Source organism: Dendropsophus ebraccatus, chromosome 14 (assembly GCF_027789765.1).
Source record: "Dendropsophus ebraccatus isolate aDenEbr1 chromosome 14, aDenEbr1.pat, whole genome shotgun sequence".
Lineage (NCBI taxonomy): Eukaryota > Metazoa > Chordata > Amphibia > Anura > Hylidae > Dendropsophus > Dendropsophus ebraccatus.
The window spans coordinates 63,029,082-63,046,116 of record NC_091467.1 but is presented as its reverse complement, the minus strand read 5'-3'; the positions used below and the strand labels follow the sequence as shown (position 1 = coordinate 63,046,116).

The window sequence follows — 17,035 nt, the reverse complement described above, 5'->3', positions numbered from 1 at the left end:
AACTGGAGGTGTGTAGACCAAAGACTCCTTGACTAGATTTTGGTCCTGGCAGTGTCTACCACTGGTTGTAAATGGCTTAGAGAGTAGATTCATCTAGAGTACTCACAAGCTGTAACCCATAAGAGTAAAATGAAACAGGACTAACAAAAAGATAAAGCCAGGTCTGCTGACGAAGCGACCATATTAGTCTTCTAAATTGCACACTCCCCTTACTAGGAATGCAAGTCCTGGATACGGTCCAACCTCTGTTATTTCCAGACTCTTGGCTCTGGAGAGTATGGATTATCGCTATGTGCTCCCGTTACATCAGACAGCCCTCGGGAATTCTCCTGTAGACATGTTAGATGCCACACAATACCATCAGAGACTATGAGTGTAGTTTGATGTGTAGTAGAAACCGTGTACTCTTCACCTTGTCTACTAGCTCAGTCAAGTCAACGAGGGATTGAGGTATTGCAAAGAAAACTTTAATGGTTGCTACAGGGTGATTTGATAGAGAGTCCTTCTTTGTTCTACTATTAGGCATTGAGAGTTGTGTAGGACTTCTCTCACTTCTTCTATCAGGTGGTAAGAACCTTTGTAGAACTCCTCTCATTTCAAGTTTTAGGTAGTTAGAACCTGTGTAGGACTCCTCTCACCTCTAATATTAGGTTTTGAGAACCTGTGTAGAACTCCTCTCACCTTTACTATCGGGTGAAAAGAACCTGTGTAGGACTCCTCTCACCTCTAATATTAGATTTTGAGAACCTGTGTAGGACTCCTCGCACCTCTACTATCGGGTGAAAAGAACCTCTATGGACTCCTCTTACCCCTACTATCTGGTAATGAGAACCTCTGTAGGACTCCTCTCACTTCCACTATCGGTGATGAGAACCTCTGTAGGACTCCTCTTACCCCTACTATCTGGTAATGAGAACCTCTGTAGGACTCCTCTCACTTCCACTATCGGTGATGAGAACCTCTGTAGGACTCCTCTTACCCCTACTATCTGGTAATGAGAACCTCTGTAGGACTCCTCTCACTTCCACTATCGGGTGATGAGAACCTCTGTAGGACTTCTCTTACTTCTACTATCAGGTGATGAGAACCTGTGTAGGACTCCTCTCACTTCTTGTGAAGTTCCTTTAGAGGGAATGGTTTTAAAGTGACAACAAGTACCAGGTGGACTATACCTCACATTCTCCCCAAAGACTTGTTTATCTTCCCAATGGTCAGACTGGGTACTTGGTGACCACCATGAGGCAGGATTCATCAGAAGATTCCAACTAAGTGAAACTCCCAACCTTACCCTAAACAAATTCCTGCTTAGATGACATACAAGGTTATTCTACAGATATTCTGGGAACAAAGGGTCAAATATAAACCCTAACATGGACGATCCTTTTTGGCCTTTTACATCTGTGCCAAAGTCTCTTTAGAATAGTACCTGTGTGTAAACTCCATGTAATTGCATCGATCACTAAGGTTTTTTAGTGGCCCAGGCCAAGGGTGAGCAGTGATAGAGGCCACAGGAGACAAGAACATTCCTATCCGAGACATAATATATGACTCCCGAAAAACCTGAGGATAAGCAAAGAAGAGCTCCAGTCTCTTGCAGTACCACTTAGTGCCTCTCCTAAGAGTCTCTAGTGATGGTTATTATCTCAACTGGGTGTTTATAATCTTCACATACTCGGCAGCTTGGTGCCTAGTGCAGAAATTCTATCTGTTCTTCTATTAGTAAATAATGTCTCCCCCACCAATCACGGTTGACGTCTGACCAACACCTAACAACCCACCCCCACTCCTGGGCAACAAAACATTGTGCTTTCGAAAGATTGCCAGATATGAAATCTAGAACTAGATCAACTTATTCTGCCCCATCTCACATCGTAAGAACTGGAGGTCCTTCTTAATCAATCCCAAAAGGATTTAGAGGTCAAGCTGGAGGACAGTAGGGATAACACTATCCTTAGCACGCCAGGAGAGCAATAGGTTGTCAAGGCATGACGGGACCACAGTAAGGGTGAAGAACCCATCAAGTCATCCTTCTCTTCTGTTCCAGAAGGTCCCACATTTCTATGAATGGTCCTGAAATCAATGACCAAACACCAACCACTAGAGCAATGAGCTGACTATATTGACAAAAATATTACCTCCCTGCCTCTCTGCCAATGTATCCACCTTCTTTCCCACCACAGATTGTCCACTGACCCAGCACTCTGACCTGTACAAAGCCATAGGATTTACCACAACAAACCCAACAATGAAGGCCGGAATCTCCTTCCCATCACAGAGACTCAATGTCTATACCAGGGACTCTCACGGAAATTACCCGCACCAATGCTGTGTGCGTGCCGACCCCGGCCAGATGCAGATGCTTGATGAGATGACGCCTGACAGTTCAGAGCAGAGAGGTCAAATTATTATAGTGTTATTATTACTACGGAGACACTATAGATATACACCAAGGCCCTAACTGGTCGTATTTAATACGTGGCGGCAATACAGTAGTTATATTCTTGTACATAGAGGGGAAGTATTATAGTAGTTATATTCTTGTATATAGGAGCAGTATTATAGTAGTTATGGTAGGTGAGAGAAGTTCAGCCGGCACCAGCTGATAACAACACTTGAATAGAGCCGGGGACACAGTCGAATGCAGTCAACAGTAAGTGTAGGATAACCTAATAAACCGGGGTGCTAGAAGCTGAGGAGGTAAATATAAATGTTCAATGGAGAGAGAGGCACACCTGCGTAACACCTTCCCCCTCCCAGCCTCAGCCTCTGGTGTTTGGATCAATAAACCTCCTTTTCTGTTTACCGGTGAGTGCGGATTCCTCTCTCTCCATTGAACAATTATAGTAGTTATATTCTTGTATATAGGGCGGTATTATAGTAGTTATATTCTTGTATATAGAAGCAGTATTATAGTAGTTATATTCTTGTATATAGGAGGCAGTATTATAGTAGTTATATTCTTGTATATAGGAGCAGTATTATAGTAGTTATATTCTTGTATATAGGGCGGTATTATAGTAGTTATATTCCTGTATATAGGAGCAGTATTATAGTAGTTATATTCTTGTATGGTTTTACTAAGGACAGAAGCTGTCAAACCAACCTAATATGTTTCTATGAAGAGGTAAGTAGAAGCCTGGATGGCGGCGTGGCTGTGGATATCGTGTACCTAGATTTTGCAAAAGCGTTTGACACAGTTCCTCATGGACGTCTGATGGGTAAGTTAAAGTCTATCGGTTTGGAAAATTTAATGTGTAACTGGATTGAAAACTGGCTTAATAATCGTACCCAGAGAGTGGTGGTCAATGATTTCTACTCCGAATGGTCCCCGGTAATAAGTGGTGTACCCCAAGGGTCAGTACTGGGCCCTCTTCTGTTTAACTTGTTTATTAATGATATTGAGAATGGAATTAACAGCAATGTTTCTATCTTTGCAGATGACACCAAGCTTTGTAGTACAGTACAGTCTATGGAGGATGTGCAGATGTTGCAGGATGACTTAGACACCCTAAGTGTTTGGGCGTCCACTTGGCAAATGAGGTTCAATGTGGATAAATGTAAAGTTATGCACCTGGGTACTAATAACCCACATGCATCATATGTCCTGGGGGGAGTTACTCTGGGAGAGTCACTGATGGAGAAGGATCTGGGTATACTTGTAGATAATAGACTACAGAACAGTACACAATGTCAGTCAGCTGCTTCTAAGGCCGGCAGGATATTGTCCTGTATATAACAGGCCTGGACTCTCGGGACAGGGATATAATATTACGGCTTTATAAAGCTTTGGTGCGGCCCCATCTGGAGTATGCCGTCCAGTTTTGGAACCCGATTCATAAAAAGGATGTTCTAGAGCTGGAGAGGGTACAAAGACGGGCAACTAAACTAATAAGGGGAATGGAGCATCTTAGTTATGAGGAGAGATTAAAAGAATTACATTTGTTTAGTCTGGAGAAGAGACGTTTAAGGGGAGATATGATTAACTTATTTAAATATATAAATGGCCCCTACAAGAGATATGGGGAAAAGATGTTCCAGGTAAAAACCCCTCAAAGGACAAGAGGGCACTGCCTCCACCTGGAGAAAAAAAGGTTCAATCTCCGCAGGCGACAAGTCTTCTTTACCATGAGAACTGTGATCTGTGGAACAGTCTACCACAGGATCTGGTCACAGCAAAAACAGTAGAGGGCTTCAAAACAGGGCTAGACAAGTTCTTAGACCAAAATAATATAGATGCATATGTATAGAACCTATCACCCCTCCCCCTTCCCTGTATCCATCCCCTCCTTGGTTGAACTTGATGGACATGTGTCTTTTTTCAACCGTATTAACTATGTAACTATGTTACTATGTATATAGGGAGCAGTATTATAGTAGTTATATTATTGTATATAGGAGGCAGTATTATAGTAGTTATATTCTTGTATATAGGAGCAGTATTATAGTAGTTATATTCTTGTATATAGGAGCAGTATTATAGTAATTAAAGTATTGTATATAGGGGCAGTATTATACTAGTTATATTCTTGTATATAGGAGCAGTATTATAGTAGTTATATTCCTGTAAATAGGAGCAGTATTATAGTAGTTATATTCTTGTACATAGGAGCAGTATTATAGTAGTTATATTCCTGTATATAGGGGGCAGTATTATAGAAGTTATGTTCCTGTATATAGGAGCAGTATTATAGTAGTTATACTCTTGTATATAGTAGCAGTATTATAGTAGTTATATTCTTGTATATAGGGGCAGTATTATAGTAGTTATACTCTTGTATATAGTAGCAGTATTATAGTAGTTATATTCTTGTATATAGGGGGCAGTATTATAGTAGTTATATTCCTGTATATAGGAGCAGTATTATAGTAGTTATATTCCTGTATATAGGAACCGTATTATAGTAGTTATATTCTTGTATATAGGAGCAGTATTACAGTAGTTATATTCCTGTATATAGGAGCAGTATTATAGTAGTTATATTCTTGTATATTGGAGCGGTATTATAGTAGTTATATTCTTTTATATATGGGCAGTATTATAGTAGTTATATTCTTGTATATAGGAGCAGTATTATAGTAGTTATATTCTTGTATATTGGAGCGGTATTATAGTATTAAATTCTTGTATACAGGGGCAGTATTATTGTAGTTAAATTATTGTATATAGCGGGCAGTATTATAGCAGTTAGATTATTGTATATAGGGGGCAGTATTCTAGTAGTTATTTTCTACTGTGCTCTACTAAACCAGAGATTTACAGTGTTCCAGACAATGTACGATGGGTTAATCCTCCTGCTGGGGCAGGTGCTGTATTTTCTATGAAATCTGTTTCTAATGTTTGCTGTAATTGTCTGAGCTGACTCTGTAGAGAAAGATTCATTGATTCTTGTCATGATGTATTTTTCATATTTTGGGCCGGGGGGAGGGGGGGGGTTCGGTCTCGGAATGATGGAAGGATTGTAATATATCACACTTAGGAATGCAGACGGCAGAGGAACTGCTCTGGTCTATAATGCTGTTACCTTTATAAGGTAACATTTGGCGCGCCCGGCCTCCTATCCTATCACCGCTGATGCTTTGTCGCAGTGCACAATATTGTGAATATTATTTCAACCTAATTAAGAGCCTGAAGGAAATTGTCACAGCCCCGCCCCCGTATAGTGGGATGGCTCATTAGGACCCAGTGATAGGATATTACCAATGCAGTTAGCGGCTTTATAGAAAGGGCACCATGAAGGCAGACTGGGGTAAGTAGAAGAGTCCAAAAATGAGTTAATATACCCAAAGACTAGCTCCATTGTCAATACAGATGGGGGGAGATTTATCAAACATGGTGTAAAGTGAAACTGGCTCAGTTGCCCCTAGCAACCAATCAGATTCCACCTTTCATTCCTCACAGACTCTTTGGAAAATGAAAGGTGGAATCTGATTGGTTGCTACGGGCAACTGAGCCAGTTTCACTTAACACCATGTTTGATAAATCTCCCCCTATGTTCTCTTTTGGTAATGATGGCAAATCAAGTCACCAGTGAAGGACTTGGGATTAATAGACATAGGTATAACCCCCCCCCCCCCCTCATCTAGCTTATTCAATGGTTTGGTCCAGGTCTATAAGATGAGCTGAGTAAGGACAACAAGAAGTCATGTTGTCCCCTTATCCTACCAGCACCCAGATTCAACTCGATCATCAAGGGGATGGGGGGTTTGAGTAAAGTACAGCCATAGTTGTCCCAACCAAAAAAAATAATCATGGTGGACAGTCCCTTTAAAAAAATGCAACTCTGTTAGAATTCATAGATTATTACTGTCCGTACCAGTCACTTCCATTATCTCAGAGGCTTTCCCTCTTCTCCATGGCTGCCAAGAAATTCCAGGGAAGCCTTTCCTCTGAGAAGGTGCGTCTGGAGACACGTCATGTTCTCTATGGTCTATAATAACGTCATGTTCTCTATGGTCTATAGTAACGTCATGTTCTCTATGGTCTATAATAACGTCATGTTCTCTATGGCCTATAATAACGTCATGTTCTCTATGGTCTATAACAACGTCATGTTCTCTATGGCCTATAATAACGTCATGTTCTCTATGGTCTATAATAACGTCATGTTCTCTATGGTCTATAATAACGTCATGTTCTCTATGGTCTATAATAACGTCATGTTCTCTATGGTCTATAACAACGTCATGTTCTCTATGGTCTATAATAATGTCATGTTCTCTATGGTCTATAATAACGTCATGTTCTCTATGGTCTATAACAACGTCATGTTCTCTATGGTCTATAATAAATGTCATGTTCTCTATGGTCTATAACAACGTCATGTTCTCTATGGTCTATAACAATGTCATGTTCTCTATGGCCTATAATAACGTCATGTTCTCTATGGCCTATAATAACGTCATGTTCTCTATGGTCTATAATAACGTCATGTTCTCTATGGCCTATAATAACGTCATGTTCTCTATGGTCTATAATAACGTCATGTTCTCTATGGCCTATAATAACGTCATGTTCTCTATGGTCTATAATAAGGTCATGTTCTCTATGGTCTATAATAACGTCATGTTCTTTATGGTCTATAATAACGTCATGTTCTCTATGGTCTATAATAAGGTCATGTTCTCTATGGTCTATAATAAGGTCATGTTCTCTATGGTTTATAATAACGTCATGTTCTCTATGGTCTATAATAAGGTCATGTTCTTTATGGTCTATAATAAGGTCATGTTCTCTATGGTCTATAATAACGTCATGTTCTCTATGGTCTATAATAAGGTCATGTTCTTTATGGTCTATAATAACGTCATGTTCTCTATGGTTTGTAATAACGTCATGTTCTCTATGGTCTATAACAACGTCATGTTCTCTATGGTCTATAATAATGTCATGTTCTCTATGGTCTATAATAACGTCATGTTCTCTAGGGTCTATAACAACGTCATGTTCTCTATGGTCTATAATAAATGTCATGTTCTCTATGGTCTATAACAACGTCATGTTCTCTATGGTCTATAATAACGTCATGTTCTCTATGGTCTATAATAACGTCATGTTCTCTATGGTCTATAACAACGTCATGTTCTCTATGGTCTATAATAACGTCATGTTCTCTATGGTCTATAATAAGGTCATGTTCTCTATGGTCTATAATAACGTCATGTTCTCTATGGTCTATAACAACGTCATGTTCTCTATGGTCTATAATAACGTCATGAAAACGTAATTATACCGCAAATACTGTGCAAGGCTGATACCATAGAACGTTCTACTGTTATATCAATAGGACTATAAGGCTGAAACGCGTCGGTGGTTCATGCTCATTAGAGAAGTGCTGACTCTGTGCACTGTTTATTTATTTTTACTTTTGTTTCTTTATTTTTATTTTTGTTTATTTATTTGTTTATTTTTACTTTTGTTTCTTCGTTTGTTTTCCGTTTTAAACAAAAATGTCCAAACTCTAGAATTTTCAGTTACAAAAATTTAGCAGAAGGGACGGGAAGCAATGTGCAGTCCTAAATCCTCCGGCTTCTATTAAATATTTCGCTTCTTTTCTATCTTTTATTCTATTACCTTTCGCTGATGTTCCTCTTCTTCGCGGCAGAATTTATATAACGATTTTAGTTTCTTCCCGTTTTATTGAGAGCAGATTTATGACTGGATTGATGTTTTTGGAAACTTTTTTTTTTTTTCATTACGCCAGAAGATGACTTGGCTCATTGGACACAACATCTGCAGGATTTACCTACGTCGAAAAACACTTTACAGACCCCAAGTTACGGAGAACAGCGAAATCTTCCATATGGTGAATGTCAGACGCCCGTCCCTCATCCCCAGTGTGACACTCAAGAGGCAGGATCACCTCACAAACCCATCGTTAGATCTACAAGGACTCAAAATTCTCATTTTTATTTAAAAAAAATATAGAAACAAGTTAAACTAAGGGTCCATTTACACAGAAAGATTATTTGACAGATTATCTGCCAAAGATTTGAAGCCAAAGCCAGAAACAGATTATATACAGAGATCAGGTCATAAAGGAAAGCCTGAGATTTCTCCTCTATTCAAATCCATTCCTGGCTTTGGCTTCAAAAATCTGATAATCTTTCTGTGTAAATAAACCCTACAAAATTGTAATCAGAATTTGGCAGTATGGCAAATAAAAATTATAAATGCAAAAAAAGCTAAAAGAAATAAATAAAGCACATGGTGCAAACCCGGCATAAATATCAATGAGATACATTTTTAGGATAATAAAAATATGTTAATGTAATGTAATTTTTTCTCTATTTTTTATAATCAAATGGATAACATACAGCAAAGATTTAAGGCGAAAGGAACAATGTCTGTGTGACTACTCTATCCCATATCTATCTATCTATCTATCTATCTATCTATCTATCTATCTATCTATCTATCTATCTCCTATCTATCTATCTAGCTATCTATCTATCTCCTATCTATCATCTATCTATCTCCTATCTATCTATTTATCTCCTCTCTATCTCCTATCTATTGTGGACATGTCACTGGAGATGTGTTCGAGGGGGTGTACATCTCACCTAGGCTGATGCGTAGTGTGAGGTGGTAAGTCCAGGAGGGATCTGTTGCTCAGCAGTGCTATGCTGCTGAGTTATTATTTATTTTTACCGGGCCTGGATTTACTGGAGTGGTGGATAGGTTGGTAGTGGGATCTGCCATTCCCTCCCCCTCGATCCAGTATGGGTTTTGGGATCAGGTGAGCTCTGATCCCAATCAGCCTGAGAAGGCAAAAGCTGTGCTCAGTGTGCAAAGGAGTCTCTCAGCCAGGAGTGAACAGCCTGCATGCTGTTTGGTGAGAGCTGGGAAGACAGCCGCTGCTGGGGCCTGTTCACACCCCGCAAAACTGACCACTGAAGTGCCAGAGAGGTAACCTGCGTTGTTAGTTAGCGCCCAGACGGGCAAGACCTTTTTGTTTTGTTCTTAAAGCACAGTGTTGCTATATTTCTGTTACGGACTGTTTATGCTGAAAATAAACGCCAAGCTGTTGTTTTACAAGTCCAAGTCTGCTGTGAACTGTGTCCAAACACACCATCCCCCGGGAAGATCCCTACAATTGGTGGAGGATGCGGGCAAAACGGTTGCTAGGGGCAACGGTGTGCATCAACTTGGCTACAGCTGCTTATGTCCTGGGTGAAGGCTGCGGCTTCACTCCAAAAACAGTCAAGCAACATGGAGGAGATGATGAAGCAGTTAATGCAACTGAGTCTGCAACAGCAGCAGGCTAATATGCAGCAACAACAGGCTCTGACAGACGCTAACCTACGCCATGAGCAAGCATTGGCCGCACAACAACAGGCTCAGGCAGCCGCTAAACAGGATCAGGCAGCCGCTAATCTGCGCCACGAACAAGCGATGGCTCAACAACAGAGACTTATTGAGCACCTGATAGCAAAGCAGGAGGCGTCTGCAGGTGCTAATCCCCAGCTGGTGGCAGCAGCCGCGCCAGAGACTTTGTCTGTGAGAAGAGCCGTGCAGCGTGCGCTGCAAAAGATGACTGCTGATGACGATGTTGAGGCCTATTTAACTGTCTTTGAGCGTGTGGCTGAGCGAGAAAAGCTACCCTCCACTGAGTGGGCAGAAGTGATTGCGCCTTATTTAACAGGCGAACCTCAAAAGGCCTATTATGACCTCAGTGAGCAAGAGGTCAAGGACTATCCTCGGCTAAAAGCAGAGATACTCGCCCGACTAGGAGTTACTGCTGCTGTCCGTGCCCGGAGGGTCCGCAACTGGAGCTACAGTCTGGACAAGTCAGCGAGGTCCCAGATGTACGACCTGATTCATTTGGCAAGAAAGTGGTTGGAGCCAGACACCTCTACTCCTGCACAGATCCTAGAGAGGGTCATGATGGATCGCTACCTCCGCGCACTTCCTGCTGATCTGCAACGCTTGGTGGGACAAGGCGACCCTAGGAGTGCCGACGAACTCGTCAGCCTTGTGGAGAGGTTCCAGGCGACCGAGGACTACCTCCGTGATGTTCCTGCAGCACCGTCACCTCCCCGGAGTGCCAGACCTGTGCCTTCAGCTGGTAAGAGACTTCCATCTATTGGGGGAGTGTGGAGGGGTGCTGATAGAGGGAAGAGCGCTCAGGAGGTGTCTCAGGGGCAAAAGACTGGTGGTGGTCCCCGGTGGCTAAGTGGCCCTAAAAAGGACTCCCTGCCAAGGAGACCAGGCCCTATCCAGTGCTGGAGATGCCATGAGACGGGACATATGTCTGCCCATTGCCCTCTTACCACTGAGCCCATGGAGTGTGACGCTAGCCGGCGTCAGTCGCTATTTGCGGAGCCGTCTTTTGTTGCAGTCACTGGACTAGAGACTGAACCACAAGTCTGCAACATTACTGTAAATGACTTTCCTGTTAAGGCGTTGCTGGACTCAGGAAGCCTTGTCACCCTGGTGCATGCCAGCCTGGTGACTGGGGACTTTGTGCCAAAAAGACATATGAGTGTGGTGTGCATACATGGCGATACAAAGGTTTACCCTATAGTACGGGCTAATGTCGGGACTGAACTAGGCGCTGTACAATATGAAGTGGGTGTGGTTAAAAACCTTATGCATAATGTGATATTGGGGCGTGATTTTCCTTTGTTCTGGGCTCTATGGGGAAAACAACAATCCCCTGAAAGGAGTGAGGAGACCCCTAAGTCTATTGCATTACCCACGGTAAATGATAAAAATGTACAGGATGAAAATGATGCTTTTCCTTTGCAGGTCCTGGCTGGTGAGGAAGAGGCTCCTCCCACTGCGCAGAATGTTCCAGACTTAGAGGTGTCTAGGGATAATTTTGGTACTGCACAATTACAGGACCCCACTCTCAAAAATGCTAGAGAGCAGGTCACTGTTATGAATGGGGTACCTCAGGAGCCAGAAGCTGAGAAAAAATTTCCACATTTTTCTATGACTAATGATCTCTACTATAGAGTCACTAGGATTAATGATGAGGTGGTGGAACAGCTTCTGGTGCCTCAGTCGTACCGGCGTCAGGTACTCGACATGGCCCATAATCATGTCCTTGGGGGCCACTTGGGGACAGATAAAACACAGGAGAGAGTCCTCCAGAGGTTTTATTGGCCTGCGATTTATGCTGACATAAAAAAATACTGTGAGTCGTGCCCCACATGTCAGCTTAGCGCTCCAGTGTCGCATTTTCGCAGTCCTTTGGTCCCACTCCCCATCATAGAGGTACCTTTTGACCGGATCGCAATGGACTTGGTGGGCCCCATTGTAAAGTCGGCTAGGGGACACCAGTACATTCTAGTTGTGTTGGACTACGCGACCCGCTATCCTGAGGCTGTACCCCTAAGAAACACTGCCTCTAAAACAATTGCACGGGAATTGTTTTATATGTTTTCCAGGGTGGGGATCCCCAAGGAAATCTTGACCGACCAAGGTACCCCATTTGTGTCAAAGGTGATGAAAGAGCTATGCAAACTGTTTAAAATCTCACACCTACGTACCTCTGTATATCATCCCCAGACAGATGGATTAGTGGAGAGGTTTAATAAAACCCTAAAACATATGTTAAAGAAAGTAGTGGAAAAAGATGGTCGGGATTGGGATCACTTACTACCTTACCTGATGTTTTCTATTAGGGAAGTACCCCAAGCGTCCACAGGGTTCTCTCCCTTCGAATTAGTCTATGGTCGTCACCCTAGGGGTTTGTTGGATATAGCGAAAGAGACATGGGAAAGTGAGTCCACCCCATACAAGAGTGTTATAGAGCATGTAGCACAAATGCAGGACCGTATAGCCACTGTAATGCCCCTAGTAAGGGAACACCTCCAGAGGGCGCAAGAGGGCCAAAGCAGAATTTACAATCGTTCTGCAAGAATCAGGACATTTAGCCCAGGTGACCGGGTACTCATACTTGTTCCCACGGTAGAAAGCAAATTCTTAGCAAAGTGGCAGGGTCCCTATGAAATTGTAGAGAAGATCAGTGAGGTCAACTACAAGGTACACCAACCAGGTAGAAGGAAGCCTTTTCAAGTTTATCACATAAACTTGATCAAGCCCTGGAAAGACAGGGAATCCTTGGTGGCGACAAATCCTGTTGGTCATCTGTCACCACCAATCCCTCCGGTCAGGATTGGTGACACCCTATCAGTGTCCCAGAAGCAGGAAGCTAAGGAGTTCCTGCAGAAAAATAAAAACAAGTTTTCTGACCTACCAGGGCGTACGCATCTCATTAGTCATCATATTGAAACTGAGCCTAGAAGCAGAGTAAACCTTAAGCCCTATAGGATACCAGAAGCACGGAGGGAGGCGGTATCATCCGAGGTAAAACGTATGCTTGACCTAGGAGTCATTGAGGTGTCTCAGAGCGAGTGGTCCAGCCCGATTGTGTTAATCCCAAAGCCCAATGGAACTTGGAGGTTCTGTAATGATTTTAGAAAGTTAAATGAGATCTCCAAGTTCGATGCCTACCCCATGCCCAGGGTAGATGAGTTGATAGAAAGGATGGGTAATGCCAGGTACATAACTACCCTCGATCTCACTAAGGGCTACTGGCAGATCCCACTCACTCCTAAGGCTAGAGAGAAGACTGCATTCTCCACCCCTGATGGGCTCTTCCAATACGTAGTGATGCCATTCGGGTTACATGGAGCCCCTGCCACTTTTCAGAGGTTGATGGACTTGATTCTGCGACCACATCGTGATTACTCCGCTGCCTACCTCGATGATGTGGTCATTTTTAGCCCGGATTGGGAAAGTCACCTCTGTAAGGTCCAGGCGGTGTTAGATGCCATAAGTGATGCGGGGTTAACCATCAATGCAGAGAAGTGTGCACTAGCCTTAGAGGAGGCCAAATACTTGGGCTACATTATTGGGAGGGGGTTAGTGAAACCACAACTAAATAAAATTGAGGCAATACAGAATTGGCCTCAACCCCTCACAAAGAAACAGGTCAGAGCTTTCCTGGGTATTACGGGCTATTACCGAAGGTTTGTGCCGAATTTTGCTTCAGTTGCAGGCCCACTAACTGACCTGACAAAGGGTGCGAAGTCCGCAATGGTGACATGGACTCCAGAGGCCGAGAAGGCTTTTCAAAGCCTTAAGTCTGCCCTGTGCCAACAACCTGTGCTAGTTACCCCTGACTTTAGGCGAGAGTTTCTAGTACAGACAGATGCCTCTAACACAGGGTTAGGTGCCGTCCTCTCACAGGTCGTGAATGGCGAGGAGCACCCGGTGATGTACTTAAGTAGGAAGCTATCCCCGGCCGAAAAAAACTATGCCATAGTTGAGCGAGAGTGTCTGGCAGTGAAGTGGGCCCTCGAATCCCTGAAGTACTACTTGCTAGGCAGGAGATTCAAGTTAGTGACAGACCATGCCCCCCTAACATGGATGAAGCTTAACAAAGAAAAAAACGCAAGGGTGACTAGATGGTTTCTGTCCCTACAAAACTTCAATTTCACTGTAGAACACCGGCCAGGGAAATTACAGGCGAATGCTGACGCCCTATCAAGGGTACACTGCCTGTGGGGACAAAACGCTCAGCCCTCCAGTCTGAAGAAGAGGGGGGGGATATGTGGACATGTCACTGGAGATGTGTTCGAGGGGGTGTACATCTCACCTAGGCTGATGCGTAGTGTGAGGTGGTAAGTCCAGGAGGGATCTGTTGCTCAGCAGTGCTATGCTGCTGAGTTATTATTTATTTTTACCGGGCCTGGATTTACTGGAGTGGTGGATAGGTTGGTAGTGGGATCTGCCATTCCCTCCCCCTCGATCCAGTATGGGTTTTGGGATCAGGTGAGCTCTGATCCCAATCAGCCTGAGAAGGCAAAAGGTGAGCTCAGTGTGCAAAGGAGTCTCTCAGCCAGGAGTGAACAGCCTGCATGCTGTTTGGTGAGAGCTGGGAAGACAGCCGCTGCTGGGGCCTGTTCACACCCCGCAAAACTGACCACTGAAGTGCCAGAGAGGTAACCTGCGTTGTTAGTTAGCGCCCAGACGGGCAAGACCTTTTTGTTTTGTTCTTAAAGCACAGTGTTGCTATATTTCTGTTACGGACTGTTTATGCTGAAAATAAACGCCAAGCTGTTGTTTTACAAGTCCAAGTCTGCTGTGAACTGTGTCCAAACACACCATCCCCCGGGAAGATCCCTACACTATCTATCTATCTATCTATCTATCTCCTATCTATCTATCTATCTATCTCTTATCTATCTATCTATCTATCTCCTATCTATTATCTATCTATCTATCTATCTATCTATCTATCTATCTATCTATCTATCTCCTATCTATCTCCTATCTATCTATCTCCTATCTATCTCCTATCTATCTATCTATCTATCTATCTATCTATCTCCTATCTATCTATTTCCTATCTATCTATCTATCTATCTATCTATCTATCTATCTATCTATTTCCTATCTATCTATCTATCTATCTATCTATCTATCTATCTATCTATCTCCTATCTATCTCCTATCTATCTATCTATCTATCTATCTCTTATCTATCTATCTATCTATCTATCTCCTATCTATTATCTATCTCCTATCTATCTCCTATCTATCTATCTATCTATCTATCTCCTATCTATCTATCTCCTATCTATCTCCTATCTATCTATCTATCTATCTATCTATCTATCTATCTATCTATCTATCTATCTCCTATCTATCTATCTATCTATCTATCTATCTATCTATCTATCTATCTCCTATCTATCTATCTATCTATCTATCAATCTCCTATCTATCTAGAGATTTGAAGCCAAAGCCAGGAATGGATTTGAAAAGAGAAGAAATCTCAGGCTTTCCTTTATGACCTGATCTCTGTTTATAGTCTGTTCCTGGCTTTGGCTTCAAATCTTTGGCAGATAATCTTTCTGTGTAAATGGACCCTATCTATCTATCTATCTATCTATCTATCTATCTATCTATCTATCTCCTATCTATCTTTCTATCTCCTATCTATCTATCTATCTATCTATCTATCTATCTATCTATCTCCTATCTATCTATCTATCTATCTATCTATCTATCTATCTATCTATCTATCTCTTTATCACATATCTATCTCTATTAATCACTGATGCCCAGCCTGCACCTCTCTTTTTTAAAACTACATCCCGGTGGTCAGGACATGCTGGGAGTTGTAGTTTTGCAGCAGGTGGAGCAGCACATATTGGAGATCACTGATAGACACTTACACATCTGGCGAAACTACAGAAAGTAAAAACATAAAAAGAAAGGAAACTTTTGGGGTCTGTTCACATGTGTAGGATCTGCTGCAGATGTGGCTAATGTCAGCATCAGATCTGCAGCAGATCCTGGACGTGTGAATGGATCCTTAGCGTGAGTGTCCCTTACCGTGTGCGCAGGCAGCAGCAGGGTGAGGAGGAGCAGCGCGGTGCGGTAACGCGTCCTGGTCGCACCGTCTGATCCGGATCCTCTCATGGCTCCAGAATAAGATATTCCCAATATTCTAATTACTGGTCACCGGCTCCGGCATTATTCCACCTTGCAGAAACACATGAACTCTGGCAGATGCCAGTCCTCCAGTATCCGGAATGTTCTCTACAGGACGGGCAGCACATTCCTAGAGCGGACACGAGTTGAGGGAAGTTTTGGGACATGTGCGGGAGGCGGCCCCCAGTCTGTACAGCTCAGCCCCCTGATCCTCTACACTGCACATCCAATGGGAGACACACACAGGATTTCCCGTCAGGGTTTAAAAGTTCCTCAATGAGGCGTCCAGAGCTCCGAGCAGCAGAGATATCCCAATATATGTATATTACTGAGGGACGGTCACAGGATGAGGCTATATTCACACTACGTAAAAGTATGGCCGTTGTGGCAATCGGAAACAACGGCCGTACTTTGTACGGAGTTGAATACTGCCTATTCTTCTATGGGATCCCGGCCAGAGAGTATACACTTAGTATGAATGGGAATTGCGGCCGCAGAAAGACCTGTCAGTTCACACAATGAAGCGAGCGGCTCCGGCTGCTTGCTTCATTGTGTGCTATGAGAGTTCTGATGCGGCGCACACTAATACGCACGCATCAAAACACTGCGGCCGAAAAAGTAATCCGGCTAGTACTGCAGTACCGGCCGGGATGATCTTTGCAGAGACCGGCCGTTCCGTGACTCAGCCAGGTCACGGAACATCCAGTCTTTCACGTAGTGTGAACATAGCCTGAGAGTTATATAGTAGAGGAGTCCACAGCGGCAGGGCCGTATTTACCATTAGCATACCTCCCAACTTTTGCAAAGAGCAAAGAGGGACATGTGCGCTGCGGTCCCCATAGCCACGCCCCCATAGCGACCCTCCATAGCCACGCCCCCATATCAACCCTCCATAGCCACGCCCCCATAGCAACCCTCCATAGCCACTCCCCTACAGTCACCACATGCTGCTGACTGAATAGTGCCCTATACAGTATCCAGTCCCACCAAAAATGCCCTATATAGTATCCAATCCCCCATTATAGTGCCCCACATAGTATCCAATGCCCCCATATAGTGACCAACATAGTATCCAATCCCCCA

The 17,035-nt window shown here is 43.2% G+C and overlaps 1 protein-coding gene across 2 annotated transcripts in view; it reads right to left on the bottom strand.

Annotated features, from left to right (window-relative positions):
* GLP2R (glucagon like peptide 2 receptor) overlaps positions 1 to 17,035 on the bottom strand; it is a 71,455-nt gene that overhangs the window by 38,220 nt on the left and 16,200 nt on the right. The window contains exon 1 of one of the 2 annotated variants that reach the window (XM_069953447.1): positions 15,854 to 16,097. The exons of the other annotated variant lie outside the window; for it this stretch is intronic. Coding sequence (XP_069809548.1) covers positions 15,854 to 15,940 — 87 coding nt within the window. The 5' untranslated portion in view covers positions 15,941 to 16,097. Of the gene's footprint in view, positions 1 to 15,853; positions 16,098 to 17,035 lie in introns of those variants that run through there. 2 annotated transcript variants of the gene reach the window in all.